This window comes from Drosophila erecta, unplaced genomic scaffold, assembly GCF_003286155.1.
Source record: "Drosophila erecta strain 14021-0224.00,06,07 unplaced genomic scaffold, DereRS2 tig00000021-arrow-pilon, whole genome shotgun sequence".
NCBI lineage: Eukaryota > Metazoa > Arthropoda > Insecta > Diptera > Drosophilidae > Drosophila > Drosophila erecta.
The window spans coordinates 10371682-10390265 of NW_020825198.1; the positions used below are offsets into that span (position 1 = coordinate 10371682).

The 18584-nt window shown below is 43.8% G+C and overlaps 2 protein-coding genes across 4 annotated transcripts in view; both read right to left on the reverse strand.

Annotated features, from left to right (window-relative positions):
* The window catches only part of LOC6546129 (zwei Ig domain protein zig-8), a 38470-nt gene that overhangs the window by 7641 nt on the left and 12245 nt on the right, over positions 1–18584 (reverse strand). For all 3 annotated transcript variants that reach the window (XM_015157726.2, XM_026977367.1, XM_026977366.1), the window contains exon 3: positions 1266–1477. In XM_015157726.2, coding sequence (XP_015013212.1) covers positions 1266–1477 — 212 coding nt within the window. The remainder of the gene's footprint in view (positions 1–1265; positions 1478–18584) is intronic.
* LOC6546132 (venom allergen 3) lies at positions 11058–12259 on the reverse strand. The gene is made up of 3 exons (XM_001972229.3): positions 12107–12259; positions 11639–12045; positions 11058–11579 (listed from the first exon to the last, which is right to left on the reverse strand). Exons 1-3 carry the CDS (start codon positions 12254–12256, stop codon positions 11303–11305), a joined length of 834 nt encoding a protein of 277 aa, XP_001972265.1. The 5' UTR covers positions 12257–12259; the 3' UTR covers positions 11058–11302.

The window sequence follows — 18584 nt, forward strand, 5'->3', positions numbered from 1 at the left end:
AGTGTGCGGAACGCATGACAGACCCGGAAAATGATACTCCCCATACTGCGACATTCACTCGACATTGCCCACTATATTTGACACAAATTTGTGTCCGTCCATTTTTGGATTCTACTCCATTTCTACTTTTTCCTTTCTGCCTCCCTGTTTTTTGGCCATGGAGGCTCCTTGTTTATGCGGCTAACTGTCTAACCAATAACACACACGGTCCAAAAGACAGACAGAGACAGAGTCAGCCAACTGTGTGGCATCCATCTGTGCAGTTCCACTTTCCTGCCGTCTGGCCGCCTGTCTAATTCTGCAATAGCAGCAGGAAAAAGGGCGAAAAAAGTTGGAAAGTAAACTTTAGCCTGGGCTGGCCATAAATTCACTGTTGGCCAAAACCGAGCACGGCCAGTTAACTGGATGATGTGTGTGAGTGTGTGTAGTTTACTGATTGCGGAAGCGGATTTGGCCTAAAGGAAATCTATGAGCCCCATGACCGTGGCCAAATCGCTTAGCGTTATCAACGTTTTTGGGCCTGCCAACACCTGCAAGCTTTCCCACTAAAAGAAAGCGCTGAATTCTGGCCACTGCGTGCACAATATTTTCGCATTGTGTCTGCGGCAAAAAATAATCTTTATTATATAGCCAGCCTTGCTATGGCAACCAAGCAATTTAATTTTGATCGCCGAAAGGCAACACTTTTTGTTTCCCGAAAAACTTAAGGGCTAACAACTGGCTGGAGGAGACTTTAATTGGGTTGAGTGGATCAAGTGACGCCATCCAGAAAGAAAAGAGCATGGAAAAACTAGGGCCAAGCGGTCAGCATGTGTGTGTGTTTGGGTGTCGGCTGCTGTCACGTATTACATAATAAACTGACAGCAAATTTAATAACCCCGCTCTGTCTGTTTGGGCCCTGTAAGTGGATATTTGGTGACACATTCGCCACACTTGCGACCGCCCCCATTTCGGGCTCTTTGTTTATTAAATGTAAATAAAATCAAGATTATTAATACGAAATGTTTCCGGCTGTTCTCTCCCTGTTGACTTGCCTGCACTGTGGAAAATATATGTTTACTCAAGACTTGGCAAACGACAAGCATAAAATAAATGTTAAAGTCTCCTTTTTAATATACTTCTGCTACACTTCTTCTCCCAAAATATCAATATTATTCTAATGAACATGCTCGTATGTTCATTTTTACGCTTGCTGAAACAAAGCCAAATGATTTTGTAGATTTTCGGCACGTGTTTGGCCTTTAGTGCGTTATCCCCGGACTCACCGTCTTATTGCCCAGATGCTTGACACGACAGCCCAGATATGCGGACTTGCCCACCAGCGATGTGATGTTCCTGGGCATCGTGAGATCAAAGTACGGCTCGTTCCACTTGTGGCCATGAGGAAAATGCGAGGGGGGTGCGTGGGTGGGCTTCGCCTCGGCGTTATTGTGATTGTTGTTGCTTACAGATTGCCGCTGGTAGCACACGGCCAGCCCTGGAAAATGCGTTAAAAGATAGCGGATATGAGATATGAGAAAGATACGGCGTCAAGTGCGAAATGGCCTGCCGTAATAGTAATTCACAGCAGAGAACGTGAAAATAACACAAAACTTCCTGCTAGCTGCACCTTAAAGTCGCGTTCTTCAATTAAAACGGTGACATAACCCGCTCATTTTCGTTTTGTTTTTATTTTTCATTTCACGCTTTTGCCCTCTCAAAAAAAAAAGAAAAAGAGTCACTAAGTGGCCTTCGCCTGGCTGACTTTCCAAGTGGCGACCATGTGGAGTGCCGGTTGTTGTTGTTTAGTTAGTTGCTCGCATTGCGAAAACACAGTTGTTGTTTCATTTTCATTTATGGCCTGCTGGCAGGGGTTAATTTTCTAATTACTCGACGCGACGACGACTTTCTATGACTTCGCAGTCGGTATTTGTAGAACGGCAAAGGCAAAAAGCTTTTATAGTCCACTCAAACCAGCGCGGTCCCCTAAAAACGCAACAACATGAAACCCTTTTACGGCGAAATTCTAAAACTGTAAAACTGTACAAATTTCATTTCCGCCTAAAAGGAATCTAGAATCTAACAAAACAAACAACCAACAATCTAAGCGAACTCCCAAATGGCGCTGCTCATAAACTTTGCTGTTTACGAAATTAAGTGCAGACAGGGGTACATATACATAGTTGGGTATCTTTAAAGTGTGTAAAATAAACCGAAACAGCGATCAAAAATCACGGAGAATTATGAAAGATTGCTTAAATTATATTTACAAGTGCGATGGATATGCAAAAATTCCATTTCTCTGGCAATCGAATCGAGTATTTGCTGCATTCCAGCTGCCCGCAACCGAAATGGAATTCTACCGCAAACCGGAGCGGAGAAAGGAAAATTCGAGGCTGCCTGTAAAGGAAATGCCTTTGGTCGGAAAATCCATTCAATGGCCATCTGCAGTGGCATCAGTCAATGCTCATTTCGAGATGCTGCACTGGGCGAAATTAATTGGTAGCCCGTTTGCTCGTTTTGCTCAGAAGTGATTGGAAATATGAGATCGTCCCACGGAAACTTTAATTACATAAATATACATTTACTTTGATTTCAAATGGTATGCAAACAATGAATAGTTGTGCTTCCTTTCATGTTTTTCGAGTGGCAATTCGACGAAATTCGGTTTGTTTGCCATCCATCTCCCTCCGAGTGTCGTTTAGCCAGAACTTCAGTTTTCCGAAGCCAGCTACGAACCGCAGAACTTAAAGAGCTGCCAGCCAGAAGTCCTACAAGCGCTTTTCAGGCTTTTCCCCAGAGCTTTCCACGGCGTTTTTCGCAGGGCTTGCAGGGGCAAAAATGGCTGGCGAAGGCGATGGCGATGGGATGGGGAAAAACCCTTCGGGGCAAACACTGCAGAAAAGTGAATGCAAATAGCAGTGCTGCATTGGCATGCCGGGCATATGCGTATTGCTTTTATATAAAACAGCAAATACCAGGTGGGTGGGTGGCCCATGGGGTGCCCCATCATGCCTCCCCAATGTCCACAGATTGTTTGTACGGACTCGTTAGCCAGGCTTTTGTACTCGGCCCGCTTGAGCAACTCATTTATTCATGGCAGCAATTTGAGGGCGAACAAAAAGCTGCGGGCAAATCCGAAAATGAAAATTCCGAATTATTCAAAGAGCGGATTCATGACAAAAATCAGAGCTAAAGGTCAAGGTGCCGACTGTACAACTTCCTAATCGCCCTCGCAGATTGTGCAATAAATATTAATGTGCTGGCATAGAATTCATTTCGGGGCAATAAATCAATTAGTGGGACTGCTGGGAGTGGCCAACATCACGTATACGCCACCGACTCAGGCAAATCGTGGCCGTTGACAATCTATGATTGATTCGCCGTGCGGGTGCAGTGGCCCCAAGGTACCGGAAGGTCCTTTAACCCAAACACCCCCCGCCCCACTGGCTCCGCTGTATCCATTCATTTGCATATATGCGCATGCAACGACTCCTTGGGGAACCATAATGAATCATTCGAGCGGCTGCTCAGCGCTCATTTTACGCAAAATTAGCCTTGGCATCCGCCGCAGACATTGCAGCCCACCTGATGGCAAAACAATTGGACCCAGAACCAGAGCCAAGTGCAAACGATAACGATGACGATTATGGTTGCGAAAGGATGTGGGGCTTGCGAAGGGAGTTTCAGTTTCAGTTTCCACTGCGACCCCATCCATGGCCACAAAACTACGGCTCTGCCCTGTGGAAACAATGGCAATCGGCTGTGGAAGGGCCATAAAACGCTTAGTCCTGGCCATGTTCGACCACGGCCAGCATTACGCATGCATGTGTGTGTGCATGCTGTCTGTTTAATGGTCTTAAATATTTATAAAGCAAGCACTGGCCAACCGCAGCGGCAAACGTCGAACTGCGGAGCTGCCGGAAGGGTTAACGATTAATTGAAACAGAGTTGAACTACTTCTGCGGCGCCAGGTCAAATATGTCAGGGGTCAACGCATAATTGGGCCGGAGAACGGGCGTTAAGCGCACAATAAACTCAATTTTATGGTGGTATGGTTATGTGCATTAACCATTGTTAGCCTTCTCTCGCTAAATACAGCAGTGATTTCCGATGTGATAAACAATAGAATAAGGTATTTTCCAACAGCACACATTTTTCATAGGATATAATATATCTTGCAAATTGAAATGCCTGTTAAAATGATGTATCCGAAGTAAAAACCAAGGGGCAACACTGTTTGTTCCCTCTGAAAACCCATTTCTATGCGCAACTGACAACGAACAGCAGATCCTGGCAGACCGAAAGGAACACACTGCGAATATGAAAAGTGTGCTCAGCGTAGCGTGGCAGACGAGCCTTTGTTGGTCTGCCAACATCCTTCGTATCCTTGCGCCGTGCTGAATGTTACCTCAATTAAAGATAAGTATCAAAGTGCATAGTAATCAGGAGGCAGCCAGGCGAGCGACGGCCCAATGGGTAACACACAGCCGGAGGCCAATTCCGGGGCTAAAAACACGGCGGAGAGTGCTGTCAAAATGATTGTCTTACATGCATTACCCACCTTCGCGGAACATCCTGGGCTCATACCCATCGGCTTCCATCACTCAACCATTTTATGTGGCGTGGTGCGGTGTGGCGCACCTGGCGTATGCGCAATTTTTGCATGCCTGCGAGTTTCTCCCGGTTACTTGTTACTTATTTCGCTCCGCTCCGCTCAGAACTGGACTTTTTGTTGCACATCGTTTTTCACAACAGCCACAAAATGTAAAATTTTTGCGCCATTTTTACTGCAATTTATGCACACGGCCAGAAGGGGCACGGGGTGGAAAATGCCGGGCATTGGGAGGGAAAACAGAGGAAAACGTATCCGAAATCCCAGCCCTGCCGGGCTCGGCCCTCTTTGGTCATTGCTTGTTAACACACCCAATGGGAGTTATTAATGTTTGCGGCGCTTTATTTACGGCTGCCAGGACTCCGGCCGTATTCAGCCTGCCCAGCGAGTCGATTTTTTACGGCCGCCCAAGGATTCGAAGGATTCGCTGACAGGCAGATCCCCGGAAAAACTTCAGTCCCCCCCCACACAACCCTCCGGAGTTGATTTAAATTTGCTGTAGTTAATTTTTAACCCAATTTTTTACTCAGCGATTTTTTTATTTATGTGCACCGCCCTTTTAATGTTGCAACATTTTATTGCCGGGAGCCATGAAAAAGTGCCCGGCTTAAAGGATTCAATTGCCCGAAGCGTTGTTGATGCTGAACATTTTTAGGAGGGTTGCTATCTAGGATTGTATATCCGAACTTTATAGTCATAAAAAGTTTTAGGGAGTGCCTTCCATCATTTTTAATCAGTGCAAACCTTTAACAAACATTTAATTCCACTTGCGCCGGCTCGTGTTGAACTTTCCCAACCCGACTTGTCGCATTTTCCTCATTTTCCCTCTCGACTTTGCCAAGTTTTCCACTTCAATTTCTTGGCATGTTTCTCTCTGTGTCATTTGCAAATCAAATTGTAATTGAAGAACTTGGGTAAGTTTTTCTCCTCCCAAGGGGGGAGAGGGTTTTCCCTTTTCCGCACAACAATGTCGGAATGTCTTGAGCAGTAAAATATTGTTCGGCAAATTCTCGGAGAGGGTGCTCATGTATGTGTGTGGCCTGTGGCATATCGAATTTTGATTTTAATCCCGGCTGCATTTGTATGCAAATGTAGGCAGAAACTGAATCGGAATGATTCTTTAGAATTGGATTTGCCGTTCACCATGTTTGATTTGGCTTATTGCAATGTACTCGTTTAGTGTCTTCCAGCCGGGGTTCAAAAGGGTTCACTTGGCTCACTTATGGGATGTATGTCAATTGGTTAATACGGAAAATCAATAGGAGCGCTTTTCCGGGAAGCATTATGGTAGTTTGATTAAAAATGCATAATTGCCATGTTAATGTCCAGCGAAGAAGTCCAAGAACGAGGAAACGTCACGCACTGTCTGTTTAGCATATACACATGTCGTTTACAGTGCGGCCAATAAATATATTTTGTTAATTTTTCATTGCGAGCTGCCCAAGAATTATGAGTCCATCATATATAATTAAGAGGAACCCTTTACAGGAGCTAATTATAATTTAGAGAACTTTTTTAGGGAGCAGGTCATGTTTTTCTAGTCCTCACTTGCTTCCATTAACTTGATTCAAACGAACATGTGAGAGTCATATTTAATTGAAACTTTCTAGTAATGCTCTATAACTATTTCTAATATGACTTTGGCTTGGTACTAATGGGTAATTACATGGTTATATCTTATTAATTTATTTTAGTATAAATTGTACTATTAAAGTGTGCTATCTTGAGTTAGATATATAGTATTTTGTAGTATAAATTGTAGTATAAAAGTTCTATCCTGAGCTAGGTATATAGTATTTTGTAGTATAAATTGTACTATAAAAGTGTGCTATCTGAGCTATATATATAGTATTTTGCAGTATAAATTGTAGTATAAAAGTGTGCTATCTTGAGCTAGAAATATAGTATTTTGTAGTATAAATTGTACTATTAAAGTGTGCTATCTTGAGTTAGATATATAGTATTTTGTAGTATAAACTGTACTATGCTATCTTGAGCTAGATATATAGTATTTTGTAGTATAAACTGTACTATAAAGTGTGCTATTTTGAGCTAGAAATATAGTATTTTGTAGTTATTCATAGTTGAAAAGGAATTTGTTATTTTTAAGGAACTTTTCAAGTTACTGAATTAAGTATAGCACGCATTTCAAGTACTTTCCAAACCCAAGCGTTCTGCCTTTTCGAGTGGCACTGTATCCACCAACCAGTTGATGTCGAAGTGAATGACCAGCCCGACATGCAAATGGCGTTGCACTTTGCCGATGGTTCGACTTTGGCCCACAAAGAGCTCTCCTCGAGCTGCGTGCACTTGATTGCATGTTGGCCACGAGTTGAGATGGGCTTGCCATAATTCATATTTCAGCCAACTGATGTTTATTAATGTGCATTTGTCGTGGTGTTTATTTAAGCAATTATTGTTATTCAGCCATGCCATCCGGCCGGAGGGGTTTGAAATGCTAATTAGATTCCGCTGTTGGCGAAGCATTAAAGTGGAGGAAAGTGGAAAGTGGCAAGTGGATCCAGGAGGACATCTGTGTTGAATGGCCAGGAATCGAAACGGAAAATGAAATGTACGACTGACACGCAACATCAACTGTCAATTAATATTGGTCTGGTAAATATTGTTACGCTTTCAATTAAACTTCAATCGGACTGCATAAGCGGCTAATAAATTTCGATGGCGACCGACGCCGAGGCCGCTAATCGCATTATGTGCAAACATTCTTTGTTTGTTTTCCATTTAACAAGTTTCTGGGGAAAAAATCTCCATAACGTATACGAAAACATGATGAATGCTCAGTGGCGGAGTAGGAAGAGCATATATTTTTTTAACAAAAATATTTGCGCAATTCACACATCAAACGAGAGCAAAGTTTTTATGTTTTTCCTTTTTTTCGGGAATGGAGTGGAGATTTTCTGTTTGATGTCGTTCAGAGGCGGAAATTGCGCAAATTGTGAAGCGCCACTTTCCGGCCATTCAATCGCTCTCTTTCTCCTTGTCGATATCCATCTCTATCTATTTGTGGGCCTGTGTGGTGGCATCCAATGGCCAGGCGTTAATTGAATTATGTTTGCTGCACAATTGGCCGCGGCAAGTGCAACAACATGAAGAGTGACCTTTAAACATGTTAGAAGAGGGCGGTGGTTATAATATAAAAATAATATTAATTCACCTGTCGCTGAAATGACTGTACAAGCGAATCAAATTGTATGCTCAAATGAGCTGCATAAACAACGAACTAAATTGGCAAATAAATTAAATCAGCTGGAATCGCATTTCAAACGAATCAATTAAAGCAGGCATTAATTGGAGCACGGGGATAAAAAATCAAATCAACAGGATTTTTATAAATCAAGCAGCAATGGGAAATACAAGAGGATTTCATTTAAGCCATAAAGTTGCTTAATTGATGATTGTTATACTAAAATTGAATAATAAAAATAATATGAAGGCGAAATGCGTCTGTAATCCTATCACTAGAAGTGCTTTCTGGTGAGTGGATCATATGAATGGCTTTGACATTTGCCCAGCCTTTATCGGGTTGTTTCGATCGCTGTTTTATTCATATCCTTGATGACCCGCACATAAGCAGGACGAGCAGCTCATTACAAACAATCAAAAGGCAATGGGAGCCGGCCAAAAATTACACAGACCACGGGCCCATAGTTGGGGCCATAAAAACAAATAGGCCCGAATCACACACTACATATATGCATGATATACATGGCCCTTAGCCCACTCGCATGTGTGAGAGAGTGCCAAAAATAAATGAAACACTAAAACTTAATTTGGTGTTTATGTCGGAAAGAGACGGAAATCGCTGGACGAGCCCTAATGACAACTGCCGTCCTTTGCGTCCCGCTCCTTGGAGGATTAATAAACCAAGTTCCTGGCCAAAAGGGACCGCTAATGAACTGTGCCGTTAAGATCCTGTCTATGAACTTGAGCCGGCCAACGCGGCGTATGTGTGATGGCCGTCTGAAGTCTGACGTCTGTCGGCTGTCGGCAGTTGTGGCTTTGTGTTCTTGCTCCTCGTATAAATTATTTGGGCAAACAGAGCAAACATTTGGCGCTGATTGCCAAATGCCTTTGGCAATTGTTTTCGATGGTCCTCGCCAGCCTGGGAGCCACATAAAAAATAATGAAGAAAAATAACTTAAAGCGACGGACTATAAAATAAATGATCCGGCAATGGGATCCGCCGTGTCTCCGCTTCCGCTCCACATTTTCTGCATAAATTGTGTGGAAATTTGTGGCCAGTTTAGCCTGCGGTCACATATATGTATGTACACATAAACAAAGCATATATCCGTTCTGTTTGCATATCGCAATATAGCCTGGCAAATTTGTCGGCCATTTGCATTTGACTTGACACAAGGCACAAGAAACCCATGCTCTGGGCCCCCCTCCTGTCCAAAGTTTTACTAGCCCATTTATTATGCTCCATGTATGACATTTGGGTCCTCGGAGAGACGGGGCTAAGCATTTGCGGCTGCGTTCGGGGAATTCCCACGTCCCCCGCCAAGGACAAATAAATCAAAGCCTGCTTTGCCATTTTATTGGAATTGTTGGCCAAATTTTATTTGCCCCCCTCCAGTGTGATCAAATGGATTTGTATTTTTAGCGCAAATTGCATAAATCAAAAGTTTTGCTTTGCCAATTTTGATTTTGTACACATTTTGCGCCATTTTCGCCATTTCCTTTTTGGCCAAACTTTTGATTGCCTTTTTTAGATGCTGCCATGTCCGAGCTCCAGACTTTTGCATCGCAAGGCGCTCAACTTCAAACACTCGAGAGTGCGGGAAGAATGGGATTTGGTGTGTTTCGCCGGCTGTAAGCTACTTTGTGACTTATGAATCATAATTAAATAAATTTCCATATAGCCTGTTGACACATCTGAGTGCTCATTAAACAGTCAAATGGCCAGCAGTAAATCAGGCCAGCTTTGTTTATACCCCCGTTTATGCCCCCCTTTTCCCCAATAGAACACGCTTCCATAATTTATGCCCGCTTCCAACTAATATCACATTAACTTGTTTAAATCCAGCCACAATTTATGCAACGAATAGTCCTCCTTCAGGCCATAAATTGGCGCTTTCATTCTGCTCGGCCCATCAATTCATTTCCAACAATCAAGTTTGTGAAGCGTTCAGGGACGCATAGTCCATTGAATTTTCCTCTGATTTCGGCAACACGGAATGTAAATATTAATAAGCCATTCAATATCAAGTGGAAAGCTTGAAGACCTGAGAAATATTTTATGACTATTTTAAATCCCATGGCACGATATTAATAGTTTTATGTTTATTTTGACGCGCTATATATGTAAATACAAGTATTGAGACATAAATTCCATACAAATTGAAAGCACCTTCGCTCATTAATTAAAAATAATATTTTTGTTGGCAGTATCAATAAATCTTGAGTTGATATGCATCATCGTAAATAAAACTCACTCTCTATAGTAAGAGGAAAACCTTCCCCCACATCCATCAAAAGCCAGTAAAAGCCAACATTGTTGTCCCAGTAAGAGAATAATTTATATCACTCTAACCAGCGACATTACATTGTAAATTATTTTATTTATGCGGATATTTATGCTTTTATGAGCCGCGTGAAATATGTTGTGGGCCATGTTAGTTTTACACGCATTTAATGAGGGCCGAAACAGTAGTGATTTAAATATTCAGGCAAAATGAACAAACTGAAAACACACCAAAATGTAATTAGCACAAAAAATAGAGATGTAAGCATTTATGAATATTTTCGGCATGATAAGTTTATAATGGTCGCTTTTCGAGGTGCTACAAACTAATTCCAGTTGAATTTTAATTAAGCCATAATGAATGTGGCCAGCATTAGTACGAAATTAATTATCGTAGCGGAAAAAATGAACAAAAATGTTGCCTATTTTTCTCGCCCGACTTTAATGAGCCTCGGATTTGACAAAGTAACGGCATATTAAACGTAGGCCTCATCGCAAACGGACACTAAAAATAAAGCAGATCCAAGGAAAAACATTTTCTTTCTGGCCGCCGAGGCAGCATTATTAATAGGCACTTAGGGATTTCAGCGGCAGCAGCGGGGAGCGGTGAAATGGTGGTCTCTATATTACAAGCTGATGAAGACACGTTTTTACATTTTGTATATTGACGTTAAAATTAGATGCCAACTTGTCGTCGTCTCGCCGCTTTTTTCCCGTGCCCAAACATCGCGTATCATATTTTAGCTGCTGATGAGAATGATGATGGTTTTCTGGGGCGGCAGTGGGGGAATGTGTGCGGGTGCCAGTGGTGTAGTTTCAGCCAGTTTATAGCTATTTTACAGGGTACTTGCACATGCTGCATCATAATGCTCTTAGGCAGTTTCGCTTTCATCCAACGGAATGATACACCTCTTACATTTGTATTATATACAATCCTCTAAGCTGTATTCCCTTTCAGTACATCCGAAATTTAAATACATTGAATGTTCTCTATAATTATTATACGTAATTAGTTATAATTTCTCACATATCTTCTTATACAAGTATATACGGGTTTCGGCATCACTGCCCCTCCAGGTGTCTGTCTGAGCTAGTGCTAATGCGGCTGTGAGATGATATATGACCGCCACGCACTGCGACACAAATCAACATGTTAAATAGACTGTAAGTGCGCCCGCCACCCACTCCAACCCTTCAGCTAGGTGTTATTTTTGGCACTCCTACAGCGCCCAAAGTCTCCTACCCTTGCTGCCCTGCTCGCCGGGCAGATCCTGGTATTGCTCACCAGCCTTGCAAAGCGATGGGTATTTGGGGTCAGAACCGGACTGGCAGCCGATGGCCTTCTCCTTGTAGACGGGCCAGTCGGGCACATAATTGCTGGCGTAATTGCAGGCCAACAGGAATTGGGGATGTCCTGCGGGCTTCTCGAATCTCAAGGCGGCACAGCCCACAAAGGTGTTGTTGTCACGGGCCATGACGGCGAAATTGCGAATGGAACTGGTTGGGAAAAAAATCATTTTAAAGTAGCAGTAGGAACATAAAGAACCGAAACGCACTCTCCCAACTTTCCCTTGGGAAAACGCTGCAATTGCTCCTTTGTGATATTGACACTCTGATTCCACCAACCTCCAATAGACTCCTTAACGAGGCACTCATCTGTGTGATTTCTGTCTGCAGGTAGCAGGGTTATGTTGATCAAGGCCAAATTCTGGCCAGAGTTTGGGAAATCTGGAGTGTTGTGGCAAGAGTCGTGCTGCAGAACACACTGCTTCACATTCAGTGTGGCCAGATCGGCAAGTTCTGAATGCCACCGCAGTGTGGCCATGCGATCGGGCTGAGGTAAATTGGTGATTTTCCCGGCAGCAAGGAGGTTTCGCAATGTATTGTGCTCAGCCAGGATCAGGTCCTGCAGGCCAGTGAGATTGACCAAATGGGCGCCGGGAGCACACTGCTTGCCCAACTCCTAGAGCAAATAATATCGCCATTGAAGGCAAACAATTAAGTCCTGCCAAAGGCAACCTTACCCCGTTGTTCTTGCAGGCAATGTGCTTTTTCAGAGAGTGGCACAAACCACTCTGGCAATAGTCCGTTGGAGGAGCAGTTCCATTGTCCTGGCTGAATGCAACCTGCAGGAATCCAGAGAGCATAAGGGCCACTACCAATGCCGTAGACATGCTGCTGATACAGTCTTTTACTGCTCGTTTGCCAACCGAGCTCCCCTTTTATACTGCCCAGAAGTCTGGCTATATGGGGGGACAACTGTTTCTCAATCGGACCACTTGCCACAGCTGTTTTTGCCCCTGCAACTTGATTCAAACTGAAACTGGGGCTAAGCCGGGCCAGCACAAACACAGCTAGTCGTCCGTAAATGACCAAGTTAAGACCTGGTTGCCAAACGGGATGACACCTGCTTCGATCCTATCAATGCCTGGTGCACCAGCTCTCCGATTCCCCGCCGACTTATGCCACTTGACATATTATCCCACTTGGCATCCTAGGCAAAAGCAAAGAAAAAAGATATGGAAAACTAAGAAATAGAAGCCAAATGAAAACGAATGCTTAAATCCAAAAAATTCCTTTCATAGCGCAATTTAAACTGCAAACACACAAAAAGAAATGCAGGGAGGTGGGCCTCCATTCATGGCAAGACCAAGAAAAACATAGAATGGCTAAAGGAAAATGAAAATAAGGGAAAAAAAAACCAGAGGGAAATGCCGCCATGTCCTTGTCGTTCATTTTCTACCTCAATTGAAATAGTTTTCTCCTCGGCTGCGAAATTGTTTGCTGTTGCTGCAACAGTTTTTCACTTTCATTATGGGACAGAAGATTACGAGGGTGGCTTTAGAATGTTTTCAGAAATAGCCGAGTCTTAATGTAATTCTTGATAGGTTTGCCAAGGAATTCAATTATTTAATTGGACGGTATGCAACCAAACTTATACTAAACTCAAATTCTTATAACTTATGTACAAGTATTGGATTATTATGAAGATAAGGATTTTAATATTTTTTTTGAAATATATAGTAAAAAGTTAGTACGTTTTATCAACTCTTTTCAAAAGCTTTCGATTAGATTTGATAGGCATTTTTAAAATATTTTGGTATTGGTAGATTCTATACTACAGACTTACAGGTAAATAGCTTCACATTTCTTCGGTATTTCCACGAAAACCCCACTTCATTTAAAGCCAGACGTAGCCGAAATTGCAAAACTAAAATGCTGGCATACTTCGCAGACTCAAGTGGCATTTTCGCATCAAAAATTAAGTAGAACTGCCAACTGGTGAAGCAACTCTTGCCACATAATATCTCATTCTGTTTCACAGAGCCCGCTTTCTGTTGCCCCTTTCTCAGCTTTCCCCGCTTTCCTTTTACCCCTTTCTCCGCTCTAAATCTCCGGGTGTTTTTGTGTGCAACACGCAATGACAGTTCACAGCAGACAAAAGTAAGCCAAGTCCAAGTCCAAGAGTGAAGAGCGAGGAAGGAGGCGACTTTGGTCCAGATAGCAGACAAAGATTTCTATCTTTTTGTAAACACATTTAACCATTATTATTTATTATTACTATAGCCATTGTTGTGCCTGTAGCTCGGCAATTTCATTTCATGCTCTCGAGAAGAGGGAAACTGGAGAGCCAAAGGAAGGCGACACACTTGAGGGTGGAAGGCCCAAAGGACGGGGTAGAAAAAAGGAAAACAGGCTAAGGTCATCAGCTAAAGTTACCCAGTTAACTAGAGGGGGCGAAATGGGAATGGGAAATGGGGGCTGGCCAGGAATCAGGTGAGCTGGTCAGGTAAAAGGCATCGGCTTACACTTGCTTTTCACTTAATTGGATTTGCCTTGGCAGCGTCTCCTTAGCCGGGCTAATAATTGCAGTTTGTAATTATTTCCAGCCCCCTTTGCCGTTTTGCCAGCTCTGCGGGATTAGAGAGATGCACTTGCAAAATGTCAATTGAAAATTAAAACTTTCCACGGGCTGGAGTCGAGCCCAAAATTAAGAAACCTTTAAGGGCATGAAAAACTTTGTGTGCGAACGCGAAACAATTTCAATTTGGTTTCATTTCCTCACTCGCTGTTCGCTCAAATTTATTCACCCGTCCCTCGATCAGGGTTTTCCTTTGATTGGCATTGGCTGTGAGCAGGAAATTGAAATGCTCACACATTCGCACCACATTAGGTTGGAAGTTCGGGCAAAAGGCGCACTTGCCACTGGCACTTTGGCAGCACATATTTGCATATTTTAAGTAAAAATTTAAGTGTTAAGCAGCAACCTCCCGCTCTCCTCAGCGCTCAGAATTTCCAGAATTTCCTGGGTGTGCGGCATGTCAATAAAACAAAGACGATGTCACTTACTCGCCAGAGTCGCAGACAAAGTCTGCAGCACTGACTTCCTCCGCCCTGTTCCTGAGTCCTCACAGGCTGTCACTTAAAATGCCCCACTCAAGTCGAGTCAACTCAATTCGTTTGTCCCATCGACGGGAGTTGCCGGAGCTCCAGTTTATGTCACGCATTATTAACACACGCCCCATCGGACGGGTTGCAGTGCAACGTGGCGTATGCGCAACGACAGTTCTCAGTTGTGAGCTCTGAGTTCGAAGGCAAAGTCTCTGCAACTCGGACTGGCTGCCAAGTCGTGAGCTGATTGCTAAACGCATTGCCAACGACTGCACTTGAAAACTTTAGACGTCTCTAGTCGGATATGATTTGCGATGGAGTTGTGGTGCGCGGTCGAACTCGGACTTAAATATTCATGGAAATGGCTAGATCGGAAGATACAGCCGTAAAGATAGAGGCTTTATGCAAATGGTTATCTGCGATGGAAATGGCACTTGCAGTGCATTTTTGTAGCAATTTGAATACTTGCAGCATAAACGCTGGAATGCTGCTCTTCATTAGGAGATGCAGCTGCCACCTTTTTGGCGCAGTGTGAATATCTGGGCATGTGTGGCGCAGATTTGTTTTCTCGCACAAGAAACGGAGGAATCAGCAGTAGCAGCAAAATATTGTCCTCGCCCTGCCGTATTTACGTTCCGTTTTTTGTTTTTTGTTTTCTGTTTCTGTCCCCCGCCTTTTTTGCACAACTGATTTCGTTGTCCGCCTGCGCTTATGCAATGCTTTTTGGCACGTTTCGCAATGCCAAGAACGTGTTGGTAGTTGGCCATGTGTGGCTGTGTGCGTGGGTGTTGTGTGCGCATGCAGCTGTGCGGCACTTGCACTAATGAAAAAGTCCTGCGGTCCGTTCTTGCCACTTTGGTGCCACCTTTGGCCAAATTCCCTGGTCAGCAGCGCAACGAGTTCCGTTTCTTATCGAGCGGTGCTGGTAATGAGGCAGCTTCCAACTGAACAGGGCTCTGCTCCAGGTGTCCTTAAAGCTATCCACTTCGCTTATGCCATACTGCCTCATTTTGCGACTCTCTGGTTTGTCCTGTCATGCATATTGATGTCATTATCCTACCTTGGCAACAACAAAAGCCCCTCCTCGGCCTAGACAATGTCGGAAAACTTCCGCCCACCTCATTTCCCCACCCCACTTGCAATGGAGGCAAACGCAGACAGACAGACACGCATCGCGGTATTTGCCACAAGCTCTTATCCGGTTGCTGGTAGACATTACAGGGCGTAAACACTTAGACAAACGAAAATACTGTTCCAATAGAAAAACGAACTATAATGTGCTGTGTAAGTCTAGAAGAATGGAAAATAGCCATACTACTCTTACGTTTCAATAGTTGCATACCCACTACTTACACTTGAACAACATACAATGTTGGTTCAGCCGTTTACGTGTCAAACGCAGGGTGATTTAAATGGAATTTGAGCCATCGCGAGACGTTTTTGTCAGTGCACTAGAACACACATTCCCACAACAATTTCACCCCAAAAAAACGGAGTCCCCCAGCAAACAGTGCCAGCATGATGTCGTCGTTGTCGTTGTTTCGATGTTGTCGCCGCGGTTTGGTGCCCCCTCCCACTGTACGCCACTGTCTGCAGTGATTTCTTGCCAACTGATTTTGTGATTTTCGCAGGAACAACGCCGCCACTTGGCTGTACTGCCTAGGTGGCTTTTCGTGCCCGGGAGTCCGCCCATTAAATACGCTTTGACAATCGCAGTGCTACGCTCCGCTTACTTGATTGTGGGCCAGACAATGGGGAATCTGTCGCGCAGGAGCTGCTGTTTATTTCAGACCCCTCCGCTGGGCAGCATGTGTGCCAGCCTAATTAGCCGCCTGATCTTTAAGTTCGAATGGACCATAAAGCAGCATATGGCGAGGGGCACGCCTCAGTGTTGTGTGTAAATAAATACAAAGTTTTATGTATACAGTCGGGTAGTGAACAAGTTGAGCGCCCCCTCTGCATTTGCGCATAATTGTTATGTTGATTGCGAATTTGCAGCGCAGCGAAAGTAAATTCCCCAAATGCTTGCTAAACAACGCTGATGATGGCCAAATGGGGTGGACTAGGGTGGCCCGCACAACTCGAGTCGCACTTTTGACATGCAAATTTTATGCAATTTTTATGCGCAGAGGGGTGAGAGGACAAATGTCAAGTGTTGTTTAACCCCCTGGCGACGATGTTGCCGTTGTTTCCGTCGCAGCTGCAATTTAATGTGGGCCCCACTTTCCCCCGGTGCCTGTTGTAATTAATATAATTTCTGTTTTCATACGCATAAATTTTGAAACATATTCCCGGCCAGCGTTTCCTCTGCGTGCTGCGTGACTTTTAACGAGCGCTTGAAGCCATTTTGTACTGCAATTTGAGCTGCAATTTTTCACACTTGACAACTGGCCAACTCAACCGCTTTTCTCCATTTCCCTCACACTCTCTCACTTTTTTTCCGCCTTGATGCGCTTTTTTCGTGAGCCGGAAAAGCCTTGGCAGCAACTAATTAAGAAAATATTTGCCAAGCTCTCTTGGCTGAGAGAAATTGGGTTGCTGTGGGACTGGGAAATGAGACGATCACTTGGAAAAAAGCATATTCTTAGAAAAGCAAATATTATAATAGTTGTAGAAAAGTAATGGTGACCCATATATATGTATATATTTACACACACAATAATCCACAAATATAAGCAACTCAGATATATCCAAATTGATGAAGGAGAAAACATTTCTCAAAGTGTAAGAAGGATATAGCCAAAAAGGCAAGCAATTGCCGCATTCCGACTGTTGAGACTGCAGTTTGCATTGGTGAGGGAAAAGGGATTGGTCCGCTGCTTTCACAGGATGCGAGTACACAGTGCAATTCTCAGGAATCACAACGTTAACTGAAGTAGAAAATTCGGTCACAACGAAATGCATTCTTTCCCCAATCCAAACCAATAGAGCGCCCAATTCCGAACTCAGGCAAAAATAAGTGTGCCCTTAAGTAGAAAATAGTTTGATTTGTAGTGCTCGACGAAAAGTTGTCCAACTATCCGCAGATTAAAGACAAACCCTTTGCAGCTTGCCAGGACCGCAAAGGACCAAAGTTTCCTCAAAGTTTTCCTCAAAGCTAATGTACCCCACCGGGATTCCCCTTTCCGAGTCGTTTGGCCTCCGGGCTCATTCGCTGCACCTCAGTTCACTCATCTTCCGTTCGACCTTCTCCCTTTCACCACCCACCCACTTTTTGCAGCCTTGAACTGGGTCAGGTGGTTCGGGCCAGGTGCGATTGCCCACCTGCACATTGGGGATACCTGGACTCAGATTGTTTTCACTTAACGTAATATTGGTGTAAGGCGCTTAAAAACATCGCATACTCCGTGAAAGTGTAATTAGTTCCGTTCTGCTTTAACTCGATGATTAAGTTAATAAATAAAATAAATGCTTGCCACATTTAGAGAGCTAAGAATCAGTACTATGAAATATCTGAATACTCTGAATATTTTTTTAAACTCTCACGAAAACATGTATTTTTTTAGTTTCTTATGATACACCTCTGAATTCGTTGTCTGACTTGTCTTTGTGCATCTCATAGCGCCTAGAGATGAGCTGCCGCTGAAGGCCACTGTTCATCAACTCAGAAATGCATGCCCTTTTGGCCGGGCAAGAAGATGGGCCCCGAAAGTTCTCGGCCCGGTTAAGTTATTCAAAAGCAGGGAACAGAAATGAAGCCATAGTCAAGGTCGCTGGTCAGGGAGTCTCATTTTGGGCGATGGCTCCTGCGCTGCCTTTGTGGCACATAATTTAAGGGGCCAGCTCGCCTTGTTCATGCAAATTGAAGTGCGTGGAGAGTGGGATAATGATATACACCAGCAACAGCAACGATTGGGGCGTGTTATTCGGTGGGTGGCTGGGTGGTTTCAGTGGGTGGCAGTGGCGTCAGTGTAAACAAACCTGCCACATGCAGCGCCGCAAAAATTAATATTTGTATTAATAAAACCGTGGAAGGGAGAAGCACAAAACGAGGGTGTGTTGGCAGCAGATGTGCGGTTGTAAGTGTTTACATTGCATGTTTTGGATCCCAACACATTTAGCCAAGCGGACTAAAGTGGGGAGTTGTGTTGGTTGGGAGGCTGGGATTCT

Coding starts and splice junctions, on each gene's coding strand:
- LOC6546132 (XM_001972229.3), bottom strand. CDS start 12,256: ATGTCTACGGCATTGGTAGTGGCCCTTATGCTCTCTGGATTCCTGCAG. Junction 12,046..12,106: donor TTGCCTGCAAGAACAACGGG/GTAAGGTTGCCT, acceptor TATTTGCTCTAG/GAGTTGGGCAAGCAGTGTGC. Junction 11,580..11,638: donor CCCAAGGGAAAGTTGGGAGA/GTGCGTTTCGGT, acceptor TTTCCCAACCAG/TTCCATTCGCAATTTCGCCG.